Genomic DNA, 17,245 nt, shown 5'->3' with positions numbered 1-17,245 from the left:
GTGTGGTCCAAACTGTTGGTGTGGCCTATATATCTCCTCACCTTCCTGGTTCTGATCTCTCATTCTGTGTCCCCACAGAATGGTGAGTATGCTATGTACGAATGAAGCACAGGGTAATGCCCTCTTGGGTTGATCAGGTAAGATGGGTACATGTCTCCTTGACTCACCATATTATCGTGGATCTGCAGGGCACCAGCAGCCAAACAAGCTGCCTGCCGAACTGCCGTGAAGTCATCAGAGAAGCAGTTCAGAAAGCTTGGGAGAAGCTTGGCGGTCATGAGCTTGAGCCCACGAATCAGGGAGAGGGCTTCCACACGCTCCTGGGAGTTTCCTTGGCCCAGCTTGACTCTGTAAGGCACAGGTGCTTTTATTTTCCCTCCTTAAACTTTTGGTCCCTCTCCCTACGCCCACCCCCAGTGCCCTCAGGATAAAATCCAACTTCTGTAGGCTCTCCATTATCCATTCCCACCCTTTCCTACTTAGCCTTATGCACATTAATTTAAGTTTCACCAGGTAGAGAGACCTCAACTGTTTTATTTACTTGAATCCCTATTACCTAGAGTATGCTAGGCGCTAAACTCTGTTGAATGACTGAATAAAGGAAACTTTAAACATGGATCTCTTGCTACAGTCAAGTTCTCTTCCCCACTGCCCTCACATGTGCCATGTTCATTTCTGTATTTGGCTCCCAGTGTGGAAGGTCTTACCTTCTCTCTGCCTACGTAGTCTTACCCATCCTTCATGAAACTTGACTTTGCTAGGCATTTGTGTATCTTGCCTGTATAATCAGAATCATGGCATACATCTGAACTCTCAAACATCTAAAACAGTGCCTAACACCTAGCGGGCATTCAATTAATGACTCTTCCCTTAGCTACATTGTTAGTGTCTGTAGGGGCTGTTAATGTTTTATTTTATTAAAAACAAAAAAATTCTGCAATGGGATCTATACAATGCTGAGCAGACAGAGCAGCTTAACAAATGCTGGCTGGCTGGAGCCCAGGCTCCCTGGACACTTTTAAGAATAAAAAAGCTTCTTTCTCCATGTTGACAAGGTCTTACCTGATTGTGTCATGCACCTCTTTCCCAAGGCTCATTTGCCCCAGAGCTTGGGCAGCTGCTTGTCTCACTTTCTTATTCCAGTCACCCAACATCAGCTGGATCAACTTATGTTTCACATCCTACACAGAGGTGTAATAATTAGCTACCATTTATTACCAAGTCAATTTTGTACTTGGCACTGTGCTAATAAGTATTTCTACCTGTCACGTAATCCTCCCAAACAATCCCATAAGGCAGATATTACCATTTATAGGTGACAGAATGGAGGCTTAGATTTCTTGCCCAAGGTTAACCTGCTGAGTGCTGGAGCCAGGACTCAGACCCAGGCCTGTTTTTGAAGCTTATGCTTTATTTATTCATAAATTTATTTTATTTATTTGTTTATTTATGGTTGTGCTGGGTCTTCGTAGCTGCATGCGGGCTTCAGTAGTTGTGGCTCATGGGCTCTAGAGTGCAGGCTCAGTAGTTGTGGTGCACAGGCTTAGTTGCTCCGCAGCATGTGCGATATTCCCAGACCAGGAACTCGAACCCATGTCCCCTGCATTGGCAGGTGGATTCTTACCCACTGCGCCACCAGGGAAGCCCGAAGCTCACGCTTTAAACTACTGTATTATATCTGTACTTGAGACTCTTAAAATTTGAAAGTGATACATTAGTAGGGTGACCAACTCATTCCAATTTGCCTGGGACTTTTCCTGGGTTTAGTACTGAAAGTCCTATGTACTGGACAAGCTAGGACAGTTGGCCACCCTATGTGTTAGTACATCTCTCAAAGGGAAAGGGACGAAGATTACTAGTTGGTGATTATGTAATGTGCCCAAAGCTATTCTCCCTGCCTGAAACATCTCGCTTTTCCACCCCTATCTGATACCTGATGTTTTCCTGTTCTTTTAGGATTGAACTCAAAAAGCATCTCCTCAGTGAACTCTCCTCTGCCTTCTGTAAGCAATAGGAAATCCCCATAATACTCTACAGCTACTTCTGTTATCTTTGCATCCCCAGTGGTAGCATGCTGCCCAGCGTGTAGGATGTGGTCAGAAACTGCTTGCTTACTGAATGAGTGAAAGGACTGATGGACATATTGCTTAACCCCAGCAGTCTGATGTGAGGTTCTCATCTTTACCCCGTCCCCTGCTTGCTCTGCATGGCTTTTTACTTTCAGCTGGCCATCCTGAGTAACAAGTGCTGAGGAGGTGAATGTACAAATTAATCAGATGTTGTTAAAATGGTGTTGTTAAATTCAGGTTCTGATTGAATTGACCAGAGGTGAGATTTTTCACTTCCAGCAAACTCCCGGGTGATACCTATGCTGCTGGTCCAAGACTTTAGCAGCAGGGTACTACTATGGCAGTCGAGGCAGAATTAACCCAGACTAGAATTATACTGATTACACTGAATGGCCAGGTTTTGTGCTTCCCACATCAAAATGTGAGGGTCAGGATGGAGGGTGCTCTCTTCTCGTGGGAATGGCAGTGTTCTGGGCCATTTTGGAGTTACTTAGTGTTATAAGGAAAAGATAGTGGCACATAGGAAGAAGGGAAAAATCCCATTTGGACAGCTGAAGTTGATTTTAAAATAATGGCAAGAAGGAGGTCAGGTGAAAGCCTAAATGATGGTCAGGGTTTCCCGTGCCTGGAAGTCTTTTTTTCAGTTCTGTCCCAAGTCTTGCTCAGCTGACCCACACTCCTTCCTTCACAGAACTTTAACTGATGGGTTCAGCCCACACTAATCTCTCTCTGAAAAGTTTTGAGTACATTACATTTATCACTTGTTCTTGAATCATTTGTGTATGTTAGTCTTGTTACTCTAACTCTAATGTCAGGTTTTTGAAAGTAGGGACAGTATTGACTGATACTTATAAAAGTACCTTGATGTGGAGGCAATGTCAAATTACTATAAAAGTTTCTAAACTTTTCTCTTTTTTTTTTCTTGCTTACTTCATTGTAGGTAGGTTACAAACAGTTTGTGGACTGCCACCAGGCTGAGAAGCAGTGTCTTAAGTAATAGAACGATATGCTGGCATTTGAAGAGAATTATGGGTTAGGAGTAAGAGGTAGCAGTATGGGAACAGAGATCTGTGTGGCAAGAATGGGATACTAGATAGCAGCAAAAAGTGGAAGAGCTCCCTAGCTCAGTTTTTTTATTATTATTTTTGCGGTACGCGGGCCTCTCACTGTTGTGGCCTCTCCCGTTGTGGAGCACAGGCTCCAGACGCGCAGGCTCAGCGGCCATGGCTCACGGGCCCATCCGCTCCGCGGCATGTGGGATCTTCCCAGATTGGGGCACGAACCCGTGTCCCCTGCATCGGCAGGCGGACTCTCAACCACTGCGCCACCAGGGAAGACCCCTCCTAGCTCAGTTTTGCTTAGACTTTCTGTCCTGGAAACACAGGAAGAGAAGGCTTACCACATTGACATTTCCACCAATCTGGGAGAGAGCTCGGCAGGCTACAATCCGGTCTTTCCATTGATGGCTATTCAGCTCCACGGCAAGCATGGTATGTATCAGGGTCTGAGGAAATGGAAGACGTGTATGGATATCCAAGATCACTTTTAGAGATGATGGGGCCTTGAAGAAGTTATATCCTAACCTGGCATCCAGCATAGTTAATGTCACAAACACATGAGATGCCCGCTGCTAGCAAAGGAGAGTGGGTTTACAATGGGGCACTCTTCCATCCAAGCCAACTGATTTCTGGGGAACAATATACAGATTTAGTAATCTGAACAGAAAATTCCTAGGACCTTCTCTTCTTAACTATCTTTCCCCCTAAAATGATTTGTATATGCCTCAATCTGTGAGTTTCACATTTCTACTGGAAGTAAACAGAATTGTAGGTCTGTGTAGTTTTCAGTGGTAAACTTCTAGCAGAAGCAAATTCTGCATATCACAACTTTCCTTGCCTACACAGTTAAAAGCCATCTGCAGCCTACTTTTCTCACCTTTCTCAGCTAGCTGTTGTCACTCTTCCTTGTATACACGCTGGTTCACCCACACTTAGTCCGGTTTTACCTGTGCTTGAGATGATCCCTATCCAACCACCTGCATTTTCAGTTCCTTACATGCACCGACCTCAAAGACCCAATTGTTCCCCCCAAACTCGGTTTCTTTCTCTGACCCCGTAATGGACACATACTGTCTTTGCACTTAGATGGCTCAAGAGCATACAAGACTGTTGCTCAGTGTCCTCATTCTTCTTGTTAAACAGCTGATGGAGGATCCTCGTAATCACGGGGTAAGTGGCAGCACCTTCCAGAGCCAGGCACTGAGCTGCAGCCCAGCTGTCCACGCTATTACCTGCCACAGTGGGGTGAAAAAGGAGTCCAGAATGGCGATCTCTTCTCCCCACAGAGAGAGCAGCCTTTGGGTTGGTACACAAGGCTGCTACCTGCCTGATATCTCACTTCCCTCTGCCCCCTGTCTCAAAATTCAATCCTTATTTAAATCATATTTAAATGGATTGTATCAAGGTTCTAAATATAGACTGAAAATCTTAACCTGCAAAGTCAAATCCTAATATGTTTTTGTTAGGTAACAGCAGGAAGGCACTTCCCGGCCTGGGTGAGAGATACAGTTGTCCCCCTCACTAGAGATTGGGAAGTCTGGAGTGGAGGCTTTCTTAAGACAGATGAATTAAATCGTTGAGTATCTCCATGCTGAAGGCCAAACTGGTCAGCCAGTTGTCCTCCACCCCTGCCGCCACGCAAGGAGCAGGTACATCTTTCAGACAGAGCATTTGGGCACCTTGGGCCTATCATCTGACAGAACCTTTCTGCTTGTATTACTCCAGCAATGCTTGTGGACAATGCCTGTAAGTTCATGTGCAAAAATGGAAGCAAGATGTGTTCAAGTAGTGATTTAAAAAATTTTTAGAACGTATTCTTTAATATTACATTATCTTTTCAATTGAAAATCTGGTTTATGAAAGGGGACATGGTTTCTGTTCAAATGCACTTATGAAACGTTTAGCCCAGGTACCACTAGGTGGCAGTGTACCTATTTTGTAAAGTACCTGGGAAGAACAAATCTCTGAGTATCTAAATGGAAGCCCAGACCCAATACAGTAGACATCATAGAGCATGATGGTGGAGAGGAAAGGATTAGGAAAAGCTGATGGTGAGGTGTCCTCTCTTTACCCCATATTTCCAGGTCAAAAGTAAGAAGGAGTTACTCACCCTTCAAAAGGGCAGTCTGCATGATTTCCCGGGCAAGAAGATTATCTGACTGCATGGCATATTGGCATACTGCTGCTGCCATCCGCACACTGGCGTTCTTGTCACAAAGAGCAGCCTTTAGGGGGGCCTGTAGAACCTCTGGCAAGTCCTGGATAGGTGGAGCTTTGACGGTTTCCTTGTCTGTGATCAAAAGAAAGCCAGTAAGAGGGTGCTAGCTAGCCCCTTTGCTTTCCTCTGAAACAGAACTTGTTCCTGTAGTCACATGGTGGCCAACCTCAGTCTCAGTTGCACATGCTTACTGCTTCTTAATATAATTAGAGTTTAGCTGAGCCCCTACAATGGGCAGGATTTTAAGGCTGACTTTTGTGCTGGGTATTCCTGTTCCCAATCCTTTATCATCTGGCCTCTACAGAGCTATATTCAAGCCAAAGGAGAATGTTTCCAGCTAGACTATGGTGACCATCACCATTAGTTTTAGTGATGAAAATCAACCTATTTAAATATTTTTGTACTTTTAATAATAATAGCAAATATATTTAGGTAGTGCTTTGCTGCTTATATGGTGTTTCATATTCATTATCTCATTCAGTCTTCTAACCCTCATTGAAGTAGGCAAGGCAGGTATGACTGCAGAGCTCACCTGAAATATGTGTATTGCAGGAGTCCTTTCAGGTTTAACTACACAGTCTCACAAGACTATCATAGGCCACGCATGGCACTAATCTTTGGAAGGAAATAGGATGGAAGCATAGTTTGCCAACAGGACAGCATCAGGCGTTCCTTTTGGCAAGAGTTCTTGAGGTGGTTTGTCTAGCATTCCATAGAGCCTTCTGGGGACAGTTCAGGAGCATGGAATCGATCCCCAGGTATGTGTCTTATGTTCCACCGGAGTTATTATCTCTTTTATAGAACAACTCCATAGATATAATTCCAAGGTCCTCAAAGGGCATGCTTTGACAAGTTACAGCATTCATGGGAGCCCAAAGGATGGTGCCTCCTTCAGGCATGTATATTTCACTTACAGTTCTTCCCAGTCCAGATGTAATTTATCAGTCAGGGTTCATTTTTATCATAAGCAATGTTGCCTGCAAAGATAGTTCCTATCCTTATCAGGTTATCGGGACAACAGGTAGGCATTTAACTAAAGCTCATTTCTCAAGTAAGAGGGGAAAGTGTTTTGTTAACCTTTTGTCCACAACTAGTTTCATTTTATAGATAAGGAATTTGAAGTTCAGAGAGGTTAACTGACCTCCCAAGATGTGGCAGAGCTAGTTCTATAGCTAAGGTTTTAGAATTTCTGATCTGTCCTTTTTGCTACTACTGTGGGCCACTGTGCCATCTGTTAAGAACGGGCTAGGTGGAAATATGTGCATTTCAGGGGAACAGACAGAAGTCAATTATTTCAAGAAATAATGAGTAAGATAATTTTCTTTGGGAAGTTGTGGGGAGGAAACAAGACAAAATCAAAATCTAGACACCCAGGAAAGGGATCACATGAAAGGGAAAGACAAAGGTATTCTCTAATGTATGTGGAAGATTTGGGGATAAGATAATATCTCTTGCCACCTATTGAAGGTTTTCTCTATGTGCCAGGCACTAACATACATCATCCCATTTAATACCCAAGGAAATAAGCGTTTAAAATAAAGGATGTGTACATGTGGAAGCATATTAGCAGGGACATCAAACCAAGTCTGGGTGGTGGGGCAGGGAAGACTCCTCAGAGGAAGTGATACCTTAGCTGAAAATTGAAGGGCATGTATAGAAGTTAATCAGGTAAAGAGGGAGAGGGAGAGTTTCCCAGCAGAGGGAGCAGCAAATTTGAAAACCTGGAGTTAAAATGCCCATATCTGGAACTCAGAAGACAGGAAATAAGTGAAATGAAACTTTAAAAACCTGACAACTTTGTAGAGATAAAATTAGTTCCCACCTCTAAGAAGTTCCTTGTTTGGTAGAGATGGCAGAAAAGTAAACAGACAATTATGACAGAATGATAAATGTTAGGGCAGAATAATATCAGGATGCTACCAGACTTCCCTGGTGGCGCAGTGGTTAAGAATCTGCCTGCCAGTGCAGGAGACACAGGTTCAATCCCTTGTTCGGGAAGATCCCACATGCCATGGAGCAACTAAGCCCCTGTGCCACAACTACTGAGCCCACGTGCTGCAACTACTGAAGCCTGTGTGCTGCAACTACTGAAGCCCATGTGCCTAGAGCCCATGCTCCACAAGAGAAGCCACCGCAATGAGAAGCCTGCACACCGCAACAAAGAGTAGCCCCCGCTTGCTGCATCTAGAGAAAGACCTCACGCAGCAACGAAGACCCAGCGCAGCCAAAAATTAAAAATAAATAAAAATTTTAAAAAGATGCTACCATCAGCAGAGAAGGAAGAAGTATCAGCCCAGGCTTCTCACAAAAGGTGGTATCTGAGAGGGTACTTGGGGGTTAGTAAGTCAGTTGGTTTTATGTCCTTTCAGCAGCATTTTATAGTTTCTGTCATCTGGGTCCTGTGTCTTGTTAAGCCAGCTCCTTGGTAGATTACAGTTCTGGCTCTTGTAGATGGGAAATTTTCCTTTTTAACTGCTTATTGCTAGCAAAGAAAAAACTATTGACATTTCTTTTTCAAAAGATTACAGACCATTGGGGAAAATGGCCAAGTCCTTAATTCATTTTAAAAGGCTAGTAAAAACTAAAACTTGATAAAGATAGTATAAATAAACACAAAACTACCGATTTCACTTACAAATGTAGTAAAATATTCTAAAATATTAACAAATCAAACCCAGTGGAGTGAAAGAAAGATCCATTAGGATTTTTTCCAAGAGTTTAACAACAGAATTCATTATATCCACAAATTAAAGGAGAAGAAACTAGAAAATGGCTGGTAAAATTCAGCACTCATTTTTGTAATAAATAGAAAAGCTCACATGTATGTTGGCATATGTTTGTAAAAGCATAGGGAAAATGGTGGAATGCCAAACTAAACATTGGTTACCCTGGGGAATGGCATGGGGGTGGGATTGGGACTGGGAAGTGAGTTGGGGGAAGGTAATCACCTCTTTTTTTAAAAATTTTTTTGTCTGCACTGGGTCTTTGCTGCGTGCGGGCTTTCTCTAGTTGTGGTGAGCGGGGGCTACTCTTTGTTGCAGTGCGCGGGCTTCTCATTGCGGTGGCTTCTCTTGTTGTGGAGCAGGGGCTCTAGGCACACGGGCTTCCGTAGTTGCGTGGGCTCGGTAATTGTGGCTTGTGGACTCTAGAGCGCAGGCTCAGTATTTTTGGTGCAGGGGCTTAGTTCCTCTGTGGCATGTGGGATCTTCCTGGACCACGGATCTAACCCGTGTCTCCTGCATTGGCAGGCAGATTCTTAACCACTGAGCCACCAGGGAAGTCCCACCTCTTTTTATACTCCTCTGTGTTGACTGATAATGACACTTTATATTTCTTTCATAATAAAAAAAATGTTTAGGAAGCAGAATCTGTAGAATTTATTGGTCGATCGGTTGTGGGAAGAGGAAAGATTTTATCCAGGATGACTCCCAGGGTCCTAGCTCAGAAACTGCATGGATTGTGGGGATGCCGATTGCGATGTGGAATGTGGGGAGGGGTCTGTGGAGAGGGTGATGAGTTCAGTATGGGACATGTTGAGTTTGAGATGTGCTGTCAAAAGAAGCGCTAAAGTGGAGTCGGGAGAAAAGTGTGTGCATTCACACACACATACACATACTTTTTGGGTATTATGAATGGGATCTCTCAAGGTAGAACAATGTGAACTTACTTGTAAGCTACTGATCATCAAAGGGTGATGAAATTCATGCAAAAAGCACTAGACTAGGAGTCAGGAATTTTAAATTCATCTCTATTGCTGATAAGAGATGGGTCTTGGTTTTTCAGGCCAGTCTCTGGGTCTTGGTTTCCATTTTGTGAAATGATCTCAGATAAGCTTCAGGGTCTCCGCCAGTTCAAAATTTCTATGGCTCTGCGAATTGCTTATATTCTCAAGCAGTCCAGTTCTGGCTCTCACCTGAGTCCCCCTGGCTGATGGCAGTACGGGGCCGTTCTAAAGCAGCTGTGGCACAAGTGATGATGGCTTGGATGCGGACGTCATCATGGATGTCCACCAAGCTCTGCAGCAGGCCCTCTATTGTCTTATGGTGCCACTCGATGACTACCATGAGGAGGAAAATTAGAAGAGAACCACCTGGTTAGGGCTAGATATTGTGCTGCAGGCAGATGACAAGAAGTCCCCTTCCCCTAGGACAATTCAAGCAAAACAGTTCAGAAGAATAAAGGGCTCCAGAGATGGAGTCCTGTCCTGAGGGAAGTTATTTCTCTGATGATCCATGTACCCTCTTAGGTAGTTCCCAAACAAAACTCCTAATCCCATCCTATATTCTTTTTTTTTTTTTTTGGCTTAAATAACTCTTTATTGTTATCACCTGGTAAATAGTTAGGTACAATAAAACATAGCGGTTAAGGAGACTTAGTCATCAGACATACCTGGTTTGGAATCGCAATTACTAGCTATGTGACCTTGGACAAATTACTTAACCTCACTGGGCTTGAGATTTCTCATTTGTAAGATGAGAATAATGCTGGAACCCATTGTATTGAGTTACGTTGAGTGTTAAATGAGTTAACTGGACAAAGTGTTTAGCAAAATGCCTGCAAGATAATAAGGGCTCACATGTTAATGGTTGTGGTTATCATTAGGTTTCCTTGACTTCTAGGGCTCTTCCATCTGGCTTTCAAGGGCTTCTTCCTTTTATTGCTAACTGCTCTCTTTATAGCTTTGGAGCTTTTATTTCAGTGCTCCCACCACCTGTAGGTGCTCCCCACTGGTAGCTTTTACTCAGAATCTCTTTTTCAACTCTCTTTTTGTTTACCTGAACCAGTTTATGTGATGAATCACCTCTCTTTTTCCTGCACTAACTAAACTAGTTTTTCATGTTCTGAAAGCCAGCAGCCCTTGAGTCCTCAAATCTTGCAGCTTTCAACACTCCTTGCTGGGCCCTTCCTCTGTCCCAGGCACTCAGCGTTCTATTCCCATATCGCTGAAGGCAAAGTAAATATATGATAATCCCAAATTTACAAATGAATTTTGGAAAAGGGTTGCATATACCGCGGCCAACTGAAGCTTCTTTTGATCACTGCATTTCCATTGCTTGGGCGGCACATTTCAGCCTTTCTTTCACGCATCACTCATTGAGTGTAAAGTTTCAGAGGTCAGTAAGATAGGGTCTCGGCCTGTGAAGAGTTCTCAGCATAGTGAGTTTCCACAAATTACTGATGTAAAACCTGCCCGTGCAAAAAGTATCTAGATAAATGCAGCTGTCATTGTGTGAAAAGCTCTTTTCTAGTCTAACCTTGATGAGGCAACCAGATTTTTATGTCTCACAAGAGAGGGATGGATTTTCAAAGACTGAGAAACACTAGTCCAAGGTGAGAACCTCCTCCTTCACAAATAACATGCTGATATGTCAGGACCCCCGCCCGCCCCACCCCCTTCACTCACTTAGAGCCCAGGCCATCTTCCATTCCTGCAGCATCCTCCGCAGGACCACCAGTTCCCAAGTCACATTCTCCTTCAGTGACTCTGCCTGCTTCTTCAGTCTCCTGGTCTTCGTGGGCATGTCCTCCTCACCCACCTGCAGCAGCAGATCCTTGGCCGGTATGGGCAGAGCTGTCCAGCGCCTGGCTCCTTTCACAGGCCTGCAAGCTGTGCGGGGCAGCAGTATGAGGTATTCTGCCCACTGCCCTAAGCGTGTGTCCCCAGCCAGCATCACATTCCTATTCCTGGCTAGCACTAAGGCAAAACAAAACTGTCAAGAGCCAACTTTCCTGTGATTATGTAGGAAACTGAGTACAAGTCCCATAGGGAGTTATGACAAGTCCTGACTACAAACATGATAAAGCCATGATGATGGAGCAGAGAAATTTGGGGAAGAAAAGTTGAGATACATATAAGCCTTTTTATAAGTTTAATAAATCTTTAGGAATATAAATATGTTTATATGTAACAACGTTTGCTCATAAAATTCAATACTTGATATATTGCCATTTAAAGTAGAATGTAATTGGCCATTAATTCCTAATTTATTGTTTTCTTTTTAATGTTTTTAATTTGGGAGGAGGAATGGTGCTATAAGCTAAGTGTTTACGAGTGCCTTGCTATAGGAATGATTAGTGTCTCAGTTTTAATGAGGCAGCTGAAGCCCTGGGAGGTGACTTGCTAAGACCCAACCCAAGGCTTTGCTACATGCTTTCTTCACTGCTTTATAATCGTAGCCCTCAACAAAGGAGGAGGCTGTGTGAGTTTGGTGGAAGCTGCCCACATCTGCCATCATTAGCACCTCCTCTGCTCTAGTGGCTATTGCCTCTAGAGCCAGGCAGCACTAGAGACAGAGGTTTGGGGCTGGTAGGAAAAAGAATGGTTCACTACTGCTGCTAGTTTCTGCACACCAGTGGGCCCATCTGAACAGTGACACTGCAAAAAAAAGAGTCATGGGGAATGGAGACGTAGTCTCTGGAGGATGGGCACTTTTTTTTTTTTTTGCGGTACGCGGGCCTCTCACTGTTGTGGCCTCTCCCGTTGCAGAGCACAGGCTCCGGACGCGCAGGCTCAGCGGCCATGGCTCACGGGCCCAGCCGCTCCGCAGCATGTGGGATCTTCCCGGACCGGGGCACGAACCCGTGTCCTCTGCATCGGCAGGCGGACTCTCAACCACTGTGCCACCAGGGAAGCCCGAGGATGGGCACTTTTTGTTTCATAAGTTTATTTCTTGGTTAACTCCTTTCCCTCTACCTTACCTAACTTACAGAATGAAGGATGATGTACTCATGAAACAGAAATTTGAAACACAGGTTGATTCTAGGGCCTGAAGCAGGTATGGGCCTGAGAATGGAGTGGGAGGGTAGAGCCAGCCCAAGGAAAAAGGGCAGAGTGCTAGATCAGGGGTTTGATGTACTTCATTTGGAAGCATTAAGGTGAGATCTGTCTTATTAGGAATTACTGGCCCTAAACCACTTGGTTACAACTAAGTTCCATCTCATTTCAGCTGTATGGGCCACAAAGGCTTTTCCTGTTACAATTAGTATTTTATAATTTTATGAGATGATTTTTAGTTAGTAGGAAGGGACTCACCTAGATGCTGGTGGTGTCCCAGCCTATGAAACAGGGACCTTAAAGAACTAACCCTACATCCACCTTTACCCCCATTATCAGCTTCGTGCTTACATGATTCAGGAACTGGCTGGGAAGTCCACCTTTCTGGGGTTTCAGGGAAGACCTTAGATAGCTGCTTGCTGTATCGATTGAGGTTTTCCAGGAAAATTTGGTCTCTCTTTGCACCAATCTGGTGGATGATCTGGACTTTATCTGTGAACAGATAAATAATGAGTCCCTAGAACCCGCCTCCTTCCTCTCTTCCTGGGTTTTTGGTCACCAGGATCAACCAAGTTTCCTTTTGCCCTACTCTAAGCCTCTAGGACTCATGACTACCATGCTCTGGGGGCATCCCTTGAAGGTGACTGTTGCTTGGAAGTATGACCTGGTGGCCTCATAAAAGCCTGGAAGCCAAGTCAGAACCTAACTTACAGGCATTGTCCGCTATGAAAAGCTAGATACTAATGAAGGGTTACCTAATTCATCTCTTATCAGTCATAAATACCTTTGTCTGAATAATTTTGTTAAACATTTTAAGAAGACTTTCAGTTGAAAGCAGTTTCGGAACAAGATGAGGGTAGGGAAGAATAAACAGCTTGGAACGTGCAATCCTAGATTGTGTATCCTGGAAGCCCAGGCATCTAAAGGGTAGCAGGATGGAAGGGGAAGGTAGTGGACATTCATGGGTATTGGGCAAGAAGCACTATATTTCTTGTCTACTTAAAGTGCATTTTTGTTAATATTGTTTTACAAATAAGGTATGTAAGGCTTGGACAGCTTATATAATTTGCTGAAGGTTAGTAGGAAGGGGCTAAGCCAGGATTTAAGCTCAGATCTCCAGAGCCTGTGGTTGTTTTTTCCAACACAGCACCTCATTGGGGGAATTATCTCAGTGAGAGAAGGGAGAACAGAGAAGAGGTAGGTTGTTCCCAAAGCTGAATCTTGCTTACTTTGCAATCCTACCTCCACTACCTCTTTAGTAAACATAAAGGGATAGAGAGAGGGGAAAGAGGAAGAAGAGTTTCCTTCCTATCAGATACCTACCCCCTGTCCCCGGCCTCCACCCCACAAACCCAAAAAAAACCTCATGTGCTAGTAACCAGGAAGTGTCAACATGAACACTTGGTTCATCCAGGGCCTCTCATCCACACCCATGACTGTGTTATCCCCCAGCTACCTTCCACCTCCCTGCTCCATGTCCCCCTAGGCCCCCACTACAGGGCCCAAGCTCCATTACCAAAGTAAATCTCCTGTTCAAAGGTGTTGTCTGTGGAGTAAGCAAACTTTCCAGCTCGGGGATTCACCTGTCGGAAGTGGCTCTGCCTTGGGGGCTGGTAGATGCTCCCCTTTCCATCGATGTCCTCAGCAGTCTTACTGATGCCAGGTGTGATTTCAACTGTCTGCACTTGCGGCAAGTAATTGGGCAATCTTGGAATGAGTGACATGGGGAGAAAAGGGGGGACGGGTAGCTTTAAAACTGGTGCCCTTAGAGGGTGCATGGACTTGGGGAAGGGAACCCACCTCCTACATTACCTCACTTTACCTATTATGTGTGTGGTTGTTTAGTGGACAGACTGTAAGCTCTTTAAAGGATAGGTCCGTGTCGGTTTCATTTACATTGTATTCCCAGCACTTTGCAGAGTGCCTGGAAAGTGGTGGCAATGCAATTTATATTTGTCCAATAGATGAATAAATAAATGTTTCCACTTATCTTTAGTTCACTTTTAGGAATCAGGGATGTTATAGCTCCAGTCTTCCTTAGAGTTATAAATGAAAAGGAAGCAATGTGAGAAACGTGCAGTTATCCTCTTCTCTAAGCTTGTTTAGTTCTCCATCCTGCGCCAGTCAGTTTTCAAGTCAGTTGACACACTGGCTCCTTATTCAGACTGAGGCAGGACCAAACCTCATGAGGTCTCTGCCTTCCTCACTCCCACCATGGATTCGTTTCTAGGAGCACCTGGATAGTACCTGGAACAGCAGAATGGCTCAGTCTGCTGGGAAAGGCTGAGAACCCATTCCTTTAAAGGCAGTGGTTCTCAGCTGGGAGCAGCTTTGTCCCTCAAAGGGACATGCGTCAGTGTCTGGAGACATCTTTGGTTGTCACACCTGGAGAGTGCTACTGGCATGCAGTAGGCTGCTGCTAAACATCCTACAGTGCACAGGACCAGCCCCACAACAAAGAATTATCCAACCTCAGGAGTGCTGAGGTTGCGAAACCTTACTTTGTGGAAATCTTAGCAGGTTGGTGGTGGAAAACACAAGAGGTTAATGTGACAGTGTGTTCTGAAATAAGGAGTGTGAGGCCACCCAGGAGTCCTTGAAGGGGAGCCAGGGATTCTCAAAGGCACGCCCGAGGCCCCAGCCAGTCTACCTATAATAGACAGGAAGCAGCAGCTCTGGCTTGTTTTCCTCCTGGGTGGGCAGAACGACACTTCGATCCTCAAATTCTGCTGTCTCTTCTTCCTCCAGCTGTTTCAAGAGCTCCAGGTCGCTGGAGGAAGTGAGCTCATCCCGGATGTGGCTCCAGTCGTATTGCTGGTGCAAGAAGCTCTGCCACTTACTGGGGGACACCCCAGGCCTCAGAGGACTCTTGTTCTGGATCCATCGGGCAGTGCGCTTGTTAAGCTTTTCCAGCACGACAGCCTGCCATGCTCTGGCCTCCTTCTCAGAAGGGGGAAGCCAGGTTTCCCTCTCCTCCAGGTAGACATCTGGAGAAAGTGACAGATCCAGCACGTCTAGCTCCCTGCTTGGATGAAGACTGAGAGGACCAGATGCTTCCTGGACTGCGCTTGCTGGCTTTGATTTCTTCAGCTTCTTAAGATTGGCAGAGCTTTCCGTCTTCATAGCCTGGGAGGTGACCCTTGTTGAGGGACCTGAAAAATCCAGGAACTTGAAGCTGACGGGCTTCTCAGCTCGGGGCTTCCTGACTTGGGGAGGCTGGATGATGCCGTCTGCATCGTAGAGATGGTCAAAGCTGTTTTGGCTGTAAGGAATGCTGGCCAGCCCTCGCTGCTGCACCACCTCCCGAGAAAAGGTGAGGTTTGCAGCTGCCTGTTTCAAATATTGGTTCTTGAGGTTTGCACAGTGCTGCGGGCTGGAGTGGAAGACTGGAGGCACACTGGAAACGGAGGCGCACTCCTCCTTGTTTCTTGGTTTTAAGTAGGAGAAAATCATGCCCCATCCCAGCCGTGGGGGGAGTGACTGACGGAAATGCTGGGAGAGAAAGGTCTTTCCCTTCTCGGTCTTAGTCATTGTTTCCCAGCAAATGCTTCCTTCCACACTGCCTGATCCAGAGGAGGACCTGGAGGCATGACCAGGCACCTGTTAAGGGGATGGCAAGAACTGGTGAGAGCTCTAGGTCAGTAGAAATTGGTAGCCCATAGCAGTCAGTAAGAAAAGAACTTGGAGAACAGGTAGGGGAGGGGGGAAGCCATGGGAATTAGAAAGACAAAAGAAAGAAATGCTGCAACATTTGAAATGGTCCTTGTTCAGACCTTTGCTTCCAGTTCTCACATTTGTCCCAAAGCTCAGACCCTCATCTCCTTATGAGGGATTACTGCTTTTCAGCAGTATCCCAGGTTTCCAGTTTTTCCCCAAAAGTTGCTTCCTCCCTGTTCAAAGAACTTACAGCGTAAAGTTCAGACAACTCAGCCTGGCATTCAGGGTTCTCCCTGAGTATGACCCCAGTTTATGACCTTGTCCTGACATGTAACCTCTCCTCTCGACTCTCCTAGCTCTTCTCCGAGTGTTCTTCCCTCCACAAGTAGCTCTTCCTTCTGTGCCATGTGAAGCCTTTCTTCCATACTTGACACAAATTCTGTCCATTCTTCCAGGCCCAGCTCAATTCCTGCCTACTCCGTAACTCTTTCTTGACCTATCCAGGCCTCCCTGTCATACACAGATTTACAAATCACTCCTAGTCCATTCCAGTTATTTTAACTTTTAACCCTGTGACACCTCACATCGTTAAATATTTGGCTCCTTAACTGCACCGTAAGGACCACGTCTCCAGTCTGTTGTCCTTCAGAGTCACCCAGTACTTTTCCATATTGTTACATAGTCTTCATTGTTAAAATGTTTTACAGCTACAGAATATTTTATCAAATAGGTAAATCACCTTAGCTCTTAATTATCAGGCAAGTTGTTTCCAGGTTTTAGCTAGCATGGAAAACACTGTAGAGAACAATTGCCCAGAGTTAGTGCTTTTTAAAAATTTTTCCTTCTGAAGCACTTCCTTGGCCTAATAATAATAATTGACAATTATGGGTACTTTGCTAAGGGCTTTACACTGGGGTGATATTATGGTCTTTATTGCCTGTGGGAAGAAGCTGAGGCTCAGAGAGGTAGGTAAATTACTTCAGATCACATAGGCCATAAGTAGCAGAGCCAGGCTTCAAAGTCAGCTGCCAGATTCCACCCCAGAGCACTTAACTTCTGTGCCACACTGGCTTTGGCTCCATACCACTCATTTTGTTGGCCTTGCCATTCCCAGGGGCAGGTGACACTGCCCCCCAACCTCTGCCCCAAGCATGAAGGTGAGACCATTATTCTGTTGTGCTTAGTGCCAACTCCTGCCTTTCCTGCCCTGTGCACAAGGTACCCCTTAGCCTGGATCTGACTCTTCTCTCTCTCTTCCACAACACCCAGCACAGTACCTTCTCTTTTTAGGGCTTGATTTATTCCATTGTCTTCTGTGTATTAAATCTGTCCTCTTGGTGTGTCTTTTTGTTAAGGGTCAGCTTTTACCTAGATGTCACTAGGCCAGAATTAATGACCTAACTCACATTAAGTCACATATGATTAATGTGATGTCCCTCCAGGAATTTTTGCACATAAGGTTAAATTT

At 45.0% G+C, this 17,245-nt stretch overlaps 1 protein-coding gene across 1 annotated transcript in view; it reads right to left on the bottom strand.

Moving 5' to 3' along the window:
* The window catches only part of HEATR4 (HEAT repeat containing 4), a gene marked incomplete at its 5' end in the record, with an annotated part of 35,315 nt that extends 19,664 nt beyond the window's left edge, over positions 1–15,651 (bottom strand). Inside the window, 10 exons of the mRNA XM_082647391.1 lie at positions 168–348; positions 1,063–1,181; positions 3,469–3,573; positions 4,199–4,359; positions 5,238–5,399; positions 9,259–9,402; positions 10,750–10,953; positions 12,472–12,612; positions 13,637–13,827; positions 14,771–15,651. Coding sequence (XP_082503517.1) covers positions 168–348; positions 1,063–1,181; positions 3,469–3,573; positions 4,199–4,359; positions 5,238–5,399; positions 9,259–9,402; positions 10,750–10,953; positions 12,472–12,612; positions 13,637–13,827; positions 14,771–15,651 — 2,289 coding nt within the window. The remainder of the gene's footprint in view (positions 1–167; positions 349–1,062; positions 1,182–3,468; positions 3,574–4,198; positions 4,360–5,237; positions 5,400–9,258; positions 9,403–10,749; positions 10,954–12,471; positions 12,613–13,636; positions 13,828–14,770) is intronic.
* Between the last annotated feature and the right edge of the window lie 1,594 nt (positions 15,652–17,245).

Source organism: Grampus griseus (genome assembly GCF_964374135.1).
Source record: "Grampus griseus genome assembly, chromosome: 2".
Classification (NCBI taxonomy): domain Eukaryota; kingdom Metazoa; phylum Chordata; class Mammalia; order Artiodactyla; family Delphinidae; genus Grampus; species Grampus griseus.
The sequence above is the reverse complement of the archived record's forward strand: the minus strand, read 5'-3'. Positions and strand labels throughout refer to the sequence as shown.